At 40.4% G+C, this 12,213-nt stretch overlaps 1 protein-coding gene across 2 annotated transcripts in view; it reads left to right on the top strand.

Moving 5' to 3' along the window:
- mybl2a (v-myb avian myeloblastosis viral oncogene homolog-like 2a) overlaps window positions 1–12,213 on the top strand; it is a 143,890-nt gene that overhangs the window by 109,317 nt on the left and 22,360 nt on the right. For both annotated transcript variants that reach the window (XM_034171713.1, XM_034171712.1), the window contains one exon: window positions 6,172–6,414. In XM_034171713.1, coding sequence (XP_034027604.1) covers window positions 6,172–6,414 — 243 coding nt within the window. The remainder of the gene's footprint in view (window positions 1–6,171; window positions 6,415–12,213) is intronic.

The raw sequence follows: 12,213 nt of genomic DNA, 5'->3' as shown, positions 1-12,213 counted from the left end.
ACCCCAACGGTCAAAACGACCCCCTGTGAGCAAGCACTTGGCTACAGTGGGAAGGAAAAACTCCCTTTTAACAGGAAGAAACCTCCAGCAGAACCAGGCTCAGGGAGGGGCAGTCTTCTGCTGGGACTGGTTGGGGCTGAGGGAGAGAACCAGGAAAAAGACATGCTGTGGAAGAGAGCAGAGATCAATCACTAATGATTAAATGCAGAGTGGTGCATACAGAGCAAAAAGAGAAACAGTGCATCATGGGAACCCCCCAGCAGTCTACGTCTATAGCAGCATAACTAAGGGATGGTTCAGGGTCACCTGATCCAGCCCTAACTATAAGCTTTAGCAAAAAGGAAAGTTTTAAGCCTAATCTTAAAAGTAGAGAGGGTGTCTGTCTCCCTGATCTGAATTGGGAGCTGGTTCCACAGGAGAGGAGCCTGAAAGCTGAAGGCTCTGCCTCCCATTCTACTCTTACAAACCCTAGGAACTACAAGTAAGCCTGCAGTCTGAGAGCGAAGCGCTCTATTGGGGTGATATGGTACTACGAGGTCCCTAAGATAAGATGGGACCTGATTATTCAAAACCTTATAAGTAAGAAGAAGAATTTTAAATTATATTCTAGAATTAACAGGAAGCCAATGAAGAGAGGCCAATATGGGTGAGATATGCTCTCTCCTTCTAGTCCCCATCAGTACTCTAGCTGCAGCATTTTGAATTAACTGAAGGCTTTTTAGGGAACTTTTAGGACAACCTGATAATAATGAATTACAATAGTCCAGCCTAGAGGAAATAAATGCATGAATTAGTTTTTCAGCATCACTCTGAGACAAGACCTTTCTGATTTTAGAGATATTGCGTAAATGCAAAAAAGCAGTCCTACATATTTGTTTAATATGCGCTTTGAATGACATATCCTGATCAAAAATGACTCCAAGATTTCTCACAGTATTACTAGAGGTCAGGGTAATGCCATCCAGAGTAAGGATCTGGTTAGACACCATGTTTCTAAGATTTGTGGGGCCAAGTACAATAACTTCAGTTTTATCTGAGTTTAAAAGCAGGAAATTAGAGGTCATCCATGTCTTTATGTCTGTAAGACAATCCTGCAGTTTAGCTAATTGGTGTGTGTCCTCTGGCTTCATGGATAGATAAAGCTGGGTATCATCTGCGTAACAATGAAAATTTAAGCAATACCGTCTAATAATACTGCCTAAGGGAAGCATGTATAAAGTGAATAAAATTGGTCCTAGCACAGAACCTTGTGGAACTCCATAATTAACTTTAGTCTGTGAAGAAGATTCCCCATTTACATGAACAAATTGTAATCTATTAGACAAATATGATTCAAACCACCGCAGCGCAGTGCCTTTAATACCTATGGCATGCTCTAATCTCTGTAATAAAATTTTATGGTCAACTGTATCAAAAGCAGCACTGAGGTCTAACAGAACAAGCACAGAGATGAGTCCACTGTCCGAGGCCATAAGAAGATCATTTGTAACCTTCACTAATGCTGTTTCTGTACTATGATGAATTCTAAAACCTGACTGAAACTCTTCAAATAGACCATTCCTCTGCAGATGATCAGTTAGCTGTTTTACAACTACCCTTTCAAGAATTTTTGAGAGAAAAGGAAGGTTGGAGATTGGCCTATAATTAGCTAAGATAGCTGGGTCAAGTGATGGCTTTTTAAGTAATGGTTTAATTACTGCCACCTTAAAAGCCTGTGGTACATAGCCAACTAACAAAGATAGATTGATCATATTTAAGATCGAAGCATTAAATAATGGTAGGGCTTCCTTGAGCAGCCTGGTAGGAATGGGGTCTAATAAACATGTTGATGGTTTGGATGAAGTAACTAATGAAAATAACTCAGACAGAACAATCGGAGAGAAAGAGTCTAACCAAATACCGCATCACTGAAAGCAGCCAAAGATAACGATACGTCTTTGGGATGGTTATGAGTAATTTTTTCTCTAATAGTTAAAATTTTGTTAGCAAAGAAAGTCATGAAGTCATTACTAGTTAAAGTTAATGGAATACTCAGCTCAATAGAGCTCTGACTCTTTGTCAGCCTGGCTACAGTGCTGAAAAGAAACCTGGGGTTGTTCTTATTTTCTTCAATTAGTGATGAGTAGAAAGATGTCCTAGCTTTACGGAGGGCTTTTTTATAGAGCAACAGACTCTTTTTCCAGGCTAAGTGAAGATCTTCTAAATTAGTGAGACGCCATTTCCTCTCCAACGTACGGGTTATCTGCTTTAAGCTACGAGTTTGTGAGTTAAACCACGGAGTCAGGCACTTCTGATTTAAAGCTCTCTTTTTTAGAGGAGCTACAGCATCCAAAGTTGTCTTCAATGAGGATGTAAAACTATTGACGAGATACTCTATCTCACTTACAGAGTTTAGGTAGCTACTCTGCACTGTGTTGGTATATGGCATTAGAGAACATAAAGAAGGAATCATATCCTTAAACCTAGTTACAGCGCTTTCTGAAAGACTTCTAGTGTAATGAAACTTATTCCCCACTGCTGGGTAGTCCATCAGAGTAAATGTAAATGTTATTAAGAAATGATCAGACAGAAGGGAGTTTTCAGGGAATACTGTTAAGTCTTCTATTTCCATACCATAAGTCAGAACAAGATCTAAGATATGATTAAAGTGGTGGGTGGACTCATTTACTTTTTGAGCAAAGCCAATAGAGTCTAATAATAGATTAAATGCAGTGTTGAGGCTGTCATTCTCAGCATCTGTGTGGATGTTAAAATTGCCCACTATAATGATCTTATCTGAGCTAAGCACTAAGTCAGACAAAAGGTCTGAAAATTCACAGAGAAACTCACAGTAACGACCAGGTGGACGATAGATAACAACAAATAAAACTGGTTTTTGGGACTTCCAATTTGGATGGACAAGACTAAGAGTCAAGCTTTCAAATGAATTAAAGCTCTGTCTGGGTTTTTGATTAATTAATAAGCTGGAGTGGAAGATTGCTGCTAATCCTCCCCCTCTGCCCCTGCTACGAGCATTCTGACAGTTAGTGTGACTCGGGGGTGTTGACTCATTTAAACTAACATATTCATCCTGCTGTAACCAGGTTTCTGTAAGGCAGAATAAATCATTACGTTGATCAATTATTATATCATTTACTAACAGGGACTTAGACTGTTTTAGTCTGTGGTGCAGTTGAAGGTGCTATATTATTTTTTCTTTTTGAATTTTTATGCTTAAATAGATTTTTGCTGGTTATTGGTGGTCTGGGAGCAGGCACCATCTCTACGGAGATGGGGTAATGAGGGGATGGCAAGGGGAGAGAAGCTGCAGAGAGGTGTGTAAGACTACAACTCTGCTTGCTGGTCCCAACCCTGGATAGTCACGGTTTGGAGGATTTAAGAAAATTGGCCAGATTTCTAGAAATGAGAGCTGCTCCATCCAAAGTGGGATGGATGCCGTCTCTCCTAACAAGACCAGGTTTTCCCCAGAAGCTTTGCCAATTATCTATGAAGCCCACCTCATTTTTTTTTTCCTGTTATGCTCCATATAGGTTTTCTTCTTTTCGGATTTCATTCATTTTCTGTTGTTTCTGGTGTTGCTGTCAGGAGATTAAGCAGCTCATCTCACACTTGTCTCCTCCTCTAAGGCTGAGTCTCAGTTCTACCCCTTACCCCTTCTCCTCCGTTTTGCGTGGGCATGAGAGACAGAGGGGTGTCTCAGTTCTCTTTTTGGAGCAAGGTGGAGGGGAAGGCGGAGGGCTACAAACCCCTCCAAACTGAGGGAATCTGGATGCACTCTCCATTTGGAGGGGTAGGAGGAGCTTACCGCTGTCTCCAAAGAAAGAAACATGGCGCCGAAAGAGCCGCACAAATGAAACGGCTTTCATTACAAATTACGCTGTTTAGAAAGTTATAACTTGCCAAAACAATTTACAGGCAGTTGTCTATGACAGCAACGTGTATGCTGCTGGATGCATGTTGTGTATATTGTCGTTCTGAAGAATATCGTAACTTCGCTTGTGCGCTGAGGCGTTATAATGCACATACACACGAACGCTACGATAAGACACTTTTATCATGATTTTCTTCATTGTGAGAAATAAAGGATAAGCACATTAATTTGTATGTTCAGAAATCTTTGGATAATATCAATCCCTGCTGTTGGATTTCAAGGTCTGTGACGTGTGTGTAGTTTGTAAACAAACAAGGAGCCCTGAACACACTCGTCTCCTAATAAGCTTTCAGGCAGAAAATGAGAAGTTTCATCAATGGGAGTAAGTTGGAAAATATATACACACACATGTATATGTGTAACACATAACCTGACGTTCTAATAGACCGCTATTATTTGTCAAGGAAATTTCTAAAGGAAATAGGGCTGGATGCAAAAAAAAGGGAGAATTTGAAAAAGAAATATAAGGTTAACAGAACTAGATGCAGCTCATAAACATACATACAGATGGTGGTCATATAATTAGAATATCATGAAAAAGTTGATTTATTTCAGTAATTCCATTCATAAAGTGAAATTTGTATAATGTGTACATTCATTGCGCACAGACTGATATATTTCAAGTGTTTACTTATTTTAATTAGTAATTAATTAATTACTAATCAATTAATGATTAATCAAACAATATTAATTATTACTATTATTGATTAATTATTATTAGTATTATTAACATAAATGATTTGATTTTCACAAACACTTTTGGTGCAACTCAGACACATCTTCAGTGATGTACCCTGGGGTCATTGGGTGTTTCGGGTCTCTCAACATCATACACCCTCGCCCAGGCGACCCAGCCGGGGGTGATCAGGCCCCGGCTTGTGTCCGAGTAGCTTAACGGTCCACGGATCAACCCGTTTGATCCACAGCCATCTTGGCGCCTTTTCTGCCACCTCAGTAATGTTTTTGATGGCTCTTCTGCAATGCAGTCCCTTCACTCCCAGCATCCTGAGTGCTCTGATGAGTGACTGGCCAACGAATCCTCTGCAGCCGACCTCAATGGGGTTGCATCGAGTCCTCCATCCCCTGCTTCTGCATTCATTTGCCAACTGCTCATACTTGGTCATCTTCCTCTCAAAGGCCTCCTCCATCCGGTCTCCCCAGGGAACAGTCAACTCCAGCAGGACCACTTGCCTTGTTGTTTCTGACACCAGGACTATGTCCGGCCTGAGTGTGGTCACTGCAATGTTTTCCAGGAATTTAAGCTGTCTCCTGCGCTGTTAATTAATTACTAATTAATTAATTACTAATACTATTAATTATTATTATAAATTACAAATTAATTAACATGACATGATTGCAATGCGTCGAAGAAATCTGCGACTTGTTCTATTTCTTTGCATTTATGCAGAAAGGCGAGAAAATAAAAAGAGCAAACAGGCTACTGCAACAAGTTGCATTTCAGTTGCCATGTTAACAAACAGTGAAGATGGCAGTTTGAGATGGGCAGTTTTTTCCCCCCTAAGGTGGAGGGATGTCTCAATTCATAGGGCTAGAGGCATACACCTTGTTTTAAAGGGGTAGGGCCAAGGGGAAGGGGTACAAAAGAGAATTGAGATTAGGGGTAAAGCTTCCTTGGAGTTCCAGATGCATTTCCAAGCTAGTTGGGAGATGTAATCCCTACGGTCTGTCCAGGGTCTTTCTCAGAGTCTACTCCAAAGACATTCTGTCTGGAAGACCTCCGTAGGGAAATGACAGGGGGCGTCCTCACCAGTTCAGTATTAAAATGTATTTTAGTGATACAGGGGGCGGGGTGGTGTTGATTAAACATTCACTGACCTCAGTTATTAAACCTGTCAAGTAAATTTCTTGAAACCTTTAAAAAAAAAAAAAAAAAACAGTCTGTTGAGCGATTATGTGACACAAAGTTCCGCATGTCATCCCATCACTGAAAAAAATATTAGCCTTTAAATATTTGGCTGTACAATGTAAGAGCCTAATGCAAGGATATTTTCTCCTACTTTTTTTTTTTTTGCATGATGGAGTCATGCTAGTGCTATGCTGCTGGCCGTGCAGTAGATTTGTGGCCTGTCCAGGGTGGACCCCACCTCTTGTCTAGTGACAGCTGGGATTGACTCAGCCCCCTTTTGCTGCTGTGTTTCACAGTGTCCTTGGGCAACATGATAAACTTGTTTGCTTGTTTGCTGACTTCAACATTGTTCTGTGTTTTTATCATTGTACAGGTGTTGATGAAGGAGGCCGGCTCGTCTTTGTGTCCCTCCTCCAGTAACTGTCGCTGGAACGCCATGATGGTGTCTTTGCGTCGTATGGCCCAGGAGTCAGCCTGGAGTGCCGTCATGACAGTCCTCGCCCAGGCTCGTATAGACGCCAACGACACAGCCACTGCTCCGCCTCTGGTTATGGTTAAAAGGGAGCAAGTGATTGACATCCTGGGTCTCCTGGAGCCCTTTGAGGAGGCCTTGCAGGTAAAAGAACAATCATGTTGATCTATACAGCGAGGAAAATAAGTATTTCAACGCCCTGCGATTTTGCAAGTTCTCCCACTTAGAAATCATGGAGGGGTCTGAAATTTTCGTCTTAGGTGCAAAATCCGGAAATCAATCAATCAATCAATCAATTTTTTTATATAGCGCCAAATCACAACAAACAGTTGCCCCAAGGCGCTTTATATTGTAAGGCAAGGCCATACAATAATTATGTAAAACCCCAACGGTCAAAAACGACCCCCTGTGAGCAAGCACTTGGCTACAGTGGGAAGGAAAAACTCCCTTTTAACAGGAAGAAACCTCCAGCAGAACCAGGCTCAGGGAGGGGCAGTCTTCTGCTGGGACTGGTTGGGGCTGAGGGAGAGAACCAGGAAAAAGACATGCTGTGGAGGGGAGCAGAGATCGATCACTAATGATTAAATGCAGAGTGGTGCATACAGAGCAAAAAGAGAAAGAAACAGTGCATCATGGGAACCCCCCAGCAGTCTACGTCTATAGCAGCATAACCAAGGGATGGTTCAGGGTCACCTGATCCAGCCCTAACTATAAGCTTTAGCAAAAAGGAAAGTTTTAAGCCTAATCTTAAAAGTAGAGAGGGTGTCTGTCTCCCTGATCTGAATTGGGAGCTGGTTCCACAGGAGAGGAGCCTGAAAGCTGAAGGCTCTGCCTCCCATTCTACTCTTACAAACCCTAGGAACTACAAGTAAGCCTGCAGTCTGAGAGCGAAGCGCTCTATTGGGGTGATATGGTACTACGAGGTCCCTAAGATAAGATGGGACCTGATTATTCAAAACCTTATAAGTAAGAAGAAGAACTTTAAATTCTATTCTAGAATTAACAGGAAGCCAATGAAGAGAGGCCAATATGGGTGAGATATGCTCTCTCCTTCTAGTCCCCGTCAGTACTCTAGCTGCAGCATTTTGAATTAACTGAAGGCTTTTTAGGGAACTTTTAGGACAACCTGATAATAATGAATTACAATAGTCCAGCCTAGAGGAAATAAATGCATGAATTAGTTTTTCAGCATCACTCTGAGACAAGACCTTTCTGATTTTAGAGATATTGCGTAAATGCAAAAAAGCAGTCCTACATATTTGTTTAATATGCGCTTTGAATGACATATCCTGATCAAAAATGACTCCAAGATTTCTCACAGTATTACTAGAGGTCAGGGTAATGCCATCCAGAGTAAGGATCTGGTTAGACACCATGTTTCTAAGATTTGTGGGGCCAAGTACAATAACTTCAGTTTTATCTGAGTTTAAAAGCAGGAAATTAGAGGTCATCCATGTCTTTATGTCTGTAAGACAATCCTGCAGTTTAGCTAATTGGTGTGTGTCCTCTGGCTTCATGGATAGATAAAGCTGGGTATCATCTGCGTAACAATGAAAATTTAAGCAATACCGTCTAATAATACTGCCTAAGGGAAGCATGTATAAAGTGAATAAAATTGGTCCTAGCACAGAACCTTGTGGAACTCCATAATTAACTTTAGTCTGTGAAGAAGATTCCCCATTTACATGAACAAATTGTAATCTATTAGACAAATATGATTCAAACCACCGCAGCGCAGTGCCTTTAATACCTATGGCATGCTCTAATCTCTGTAATAAAATTTTATGGTCAACAGTATCAAAAGCAGCACTGAGGTCTAACAGAACAAGCACAGAAATGAGTCCACTGTCCGAGGCCATAAGATCATTTGTAACCTTCACTAATGCTGTTTCTGTACTATGATGAATTCTAAAACCTGACTGAAACTCTTCAAATAGACCATTCCTCTGCAGATGATCAGTTAGCTGTTTTACAACTACCCTTTCAAGAATTTTTGAGAGAAAAGGAAGGTTGGAGATTGGCCTATAATTAGCTAAGATAGCTGGGTCAAGTGATGGCTTTTTAAGTAATGGTTTAATTACTGCCACCTTAAAAGCCTGTGGTACATAGCCAACTAACAAAGATAGATTGATCATATTTAAGATCGAAGCATTAAATAATGGTAGGGCTTCCTTGAGCAGCCTGGTAGGAATGGGGTCTAATAAACATGTTGATGGTTTGGATGAAGTAACTAATGAAAATAACTCAGAACAATCGGAGAGAAAGAGTCTAACCAAATACCGGCATCACTGAAAGCAGCCAAAGATAACGATACGTCTTTGGGATGGTTATGAGTAATTTTTTCTCTAATAGTTAAAATTTTGTTAGCAAAGAAAGTCATGAAGTCATTACTAGTTAAAGTTAATGGAATACTCAGCTCAATAGAGCTCTGACTCTTTGTCAGCCTGGCTACAGTGCTGAAAAGAAACCTGGGGTTGTTCTTATTTTCTTCAATTAGTGATGAGTAGTAAGATGTCCTAGCTTTACGGAGGGCTTTTTTATAGAGCAACAGACTCTTTTTCCAGGCTAAGTGAAGATCTTCTAAGTTAGTGAGACGCCATTTCCTCTCCAACGTACGAGTTATCTGCTTTAAGCTACGAGTTTGTGAGTTATACCACGGAGTCAATCACAATGTATGATTTTTTTTTTTTATAGTTTATTTGTATGTTACTGCTGCAAATAAGTATTTAAACACCTGTGAAAATCAATGTTAATATTTGGTACTGCCTTTGCCTTTGTTTACAATTACAGAGGTCAAATGTTTCCTGTAGTTTTTCACCAGGTTTGCACTCTGCAGCAGGGATTTTGGTCCACTCCTCCATACAGATCTACTCTAGATCTTTCAGGTTTGGAGTTTCAGCTCCCTCCAAAGATTTTCTATTGAGTTCAGGTCTGGAGACTGGCCAGGCCACTTCAGGACCTTGAAATGCTTCTTACATGAATTGCTCCTTAGTTGCCCTGGCTGTGTGTTTGGGTCATTGTCATGCTGGAAGACCCAGCCATGACCCATCTTCAATGTGCTTACTGAGAGAAGGAGGTTGTTTGCCAAAATCTCGCAGTACTTGACCCCGTCCATCCTCCCTTCAATACGGTGCAGTCATCCTGTCCCCTTTGCAGTAGAGTACCCCCAGAGTATGATGTTTCCAACCCCCATGCTTCACGGTTGGGATGGTTTTCTTGGGGTTGTTCTCATCCTCTAAACATGGTAAGTGGAGTTGATTCCAAAAAGCTCTATTTTGGTCTCATGTGACCACATGACCTTCTCCCATGCCTCCTCTGGATCATCCTGATGGTCACTGGTGAACTTCAAACGGGTCTGGACATGTGCTGGCTTGAGCAGGGGGACCTTGCTGCCCTGCAGGATTTTAAACCATGACAGCATCATGTGTTACTAATGTAATCTTTGTGACTGTGGTCCCAGCTCTCTTCAGGTCATTGACCAGGTCCTACTGTGTAGTTCTGAGCTTTCTCAGAATCATCCTTACCCCGCAAAGTGAGATCTTGCATGGAATCCCAGACTGAGGGAGATTGACAATCATCTTGTGTTTCTTCCACTCTCTAATAAATAATCATAACAGTCGTTGTCTTCTACCAAGCTGCTTGCCTGTTGGATTGTAGTCCATCCCAGCCTTGTGCAGGTCTACAGTTTTGTCCCTGGTGTCCTTAGATAGCTCTTTGGTCTTGGCTATGGTGGACAGATTGGAGTGTGATTGATTGAGTGTGTGAACAGGTGTCTTTTATACAGGTAACAAGTTCAAACAGATGCAGTTAATACAGATACAGAGTGCAGAATAAGAGGGCTTCTTAAAGAAAAATTAACAGGTCTGTGTGAGCCAGAATTTTTGCTAATTGGCAGGTGTTCAAATACTTATTTGCAGCAGTAACATACAAATAAATTATTTAAAAAAAATCTTACATTGTGATTTCCAGATTTTTTTTTTTTTTTTTTTTTTTTTGATTACGTCTCTCACAGTGGACATGCACCTAAAATGAAAATTTCAGACCCCTCCATGATTTCTAAGTGGGAGAACTTTCAAAACTGCAGGGTGTTCAAATACTTATTTTCAGACTTCAGACAACTTTATTGATCCCAAAAAAGGGCAGTTATGTCCTCATTTCCTCACTGTATATTAATAGCCAAGTGGTGTGTGTGTGTGGCTTCAATCATGGAGAAACTGGGGAGAGCTGAGATTTGCCAGTATGCTTGTGTATTTTGGGTCAAGGATGAATGCTGCGAAAACAGAAAGTTGATGGGACTAATATTTTTGGAGAAATTTTGATATTAGCTAACAGTGAACAATTGATGTTGTGCTGTAATGCACCATGGGAGTTCAGGATTTTGGGGGTTTAAATGTTATTGTGGTTTATGTTAGTTCAACAGTGTTGTTTTTGTTACTGATTTGTTGTTTTTGTAGTTCAATTGGTTTAGTCTGTTTAGTTAAATGTCATGTTGCTGTTACCATGTGTGAGAAGTATAGTGTGTTTGATGTCTTCTGCCACTGTCTCTGTGAGTGTGTAAAAATAGAAGCACCTGCTTGGGGCAGAATGCAGAAAAACAAGGACAAAAAACAAAACTCTGGCTCAGTTTTCGTTCTTCTGTGCAGCTCGCCACAAAATATTAAGAGCGAAGTGGCTTGTGTACATGTGTGTGTATAACTTTGATTACAGACCAACTGGGGAGACCTGGCATTTGCCGTTTAGTATGCTTATGTATTTCTGGTCAAGAAGACGGCGCAAAAATGGAACGTTGATAGGAGTAATATTTTTGGAAAATTTATGTATATTAACTAACAACACTTAACAGTGGACATTGATAATTACATTCTGGACTCAGACCCCATTCCAGTAGGGGGCAGTAAATCCTTTATATACATCTATATACTCTGGCTGTGATTGGAGAAATTGTGCATAGTGCATGTTTTGCATTTTGTAACCCCAGAAGTAGTACAGAGGACAGTTTTCTTAAAAAGAAGACCTGAAAGTTCAACTACAATTTGCCAGATGGTACATCTGACATGTAAGCCTAGATTTGATGTTTTGGTGAAAGAAAATCCTCCTCTTTACCACTTCATCATGAAGCTGTATAACTGGGGATACAAAATGCAATACACGCACTGTGCACAATTTCTACAGTCACAGCCACAGAAGCCTGTAACTTCTTCTGGGTGTCTTGGTGGCTTTCCTCACTCTTCTCCTTCTTGCACAGTCACTGTTTTTGAGAACTGTCTACTCCACACAGATTTACCACAGAGTGCCAAACTGTTTGTATTTTTTCATAACTGATGTAAATAAAGTCCAAGACATATTCAGTGACTTGGAAATGTTCATGTATCCATCCTCTGACTTGTATGAACTGATTATATAATAAAACTGATTATTTACAGGTATTATACCAAAGGGGCCCATTACTTATGCAACCCATCGTCTTGCCTTTTATATTTTTAATTAATTTATATCAAGTTGTGGAGATTTGCTTTGAGTTTGAGTTTAAGGAAGAATTTTTTTATATTGAGAAGCCTGATTTACTTTTTGTATTTGAAATGCCATAAACAAATTAAAATGCGTGAAATACCAAGGGGTTGAGTACTGCTAAATACATTAAGACAGTAAATTAACATAAACAAAATTACACAATTAACATGAAATAAAAGAGTTCCTCTTCTAAAACCTGTTGAGGTCTAAGGTTCTAAAAACATTCTGGGCTCACACACATTCCAACTCACGATAGAAACTTTGCGTAATTTATTACCACCCTTGAAAAATGTCAGCTACCTATTTTATAAACACTTCCCGGTCTATAGCCCATGGATCCCCACAGGCAACACGCTAGTCATTTATCCAGTCATTTTTCGCTTGATGATTCAGGGGATGGACACATGTGGTGCTTCATAGTAAATCTCTGCA

This window comes from Thalassophryne amazonica, chromosome 6 (assembly GCF_902500255.1).
Source record: "Thalassophryne amazonica chromosome 6, fThaAma1.1, whole genome shotgun sequence".
Taxonomy (NCBI): domain Eukaryota; kingdom Metazoa; phylum Chordata; class Actinopteri; order Batrachoidiformes; family Batrachoididae; genus Thalassophryne; species Thalassophryne amazonica.
This window is presented reverse-complemented; position numbering and strand designations above follow the sequence as displayed.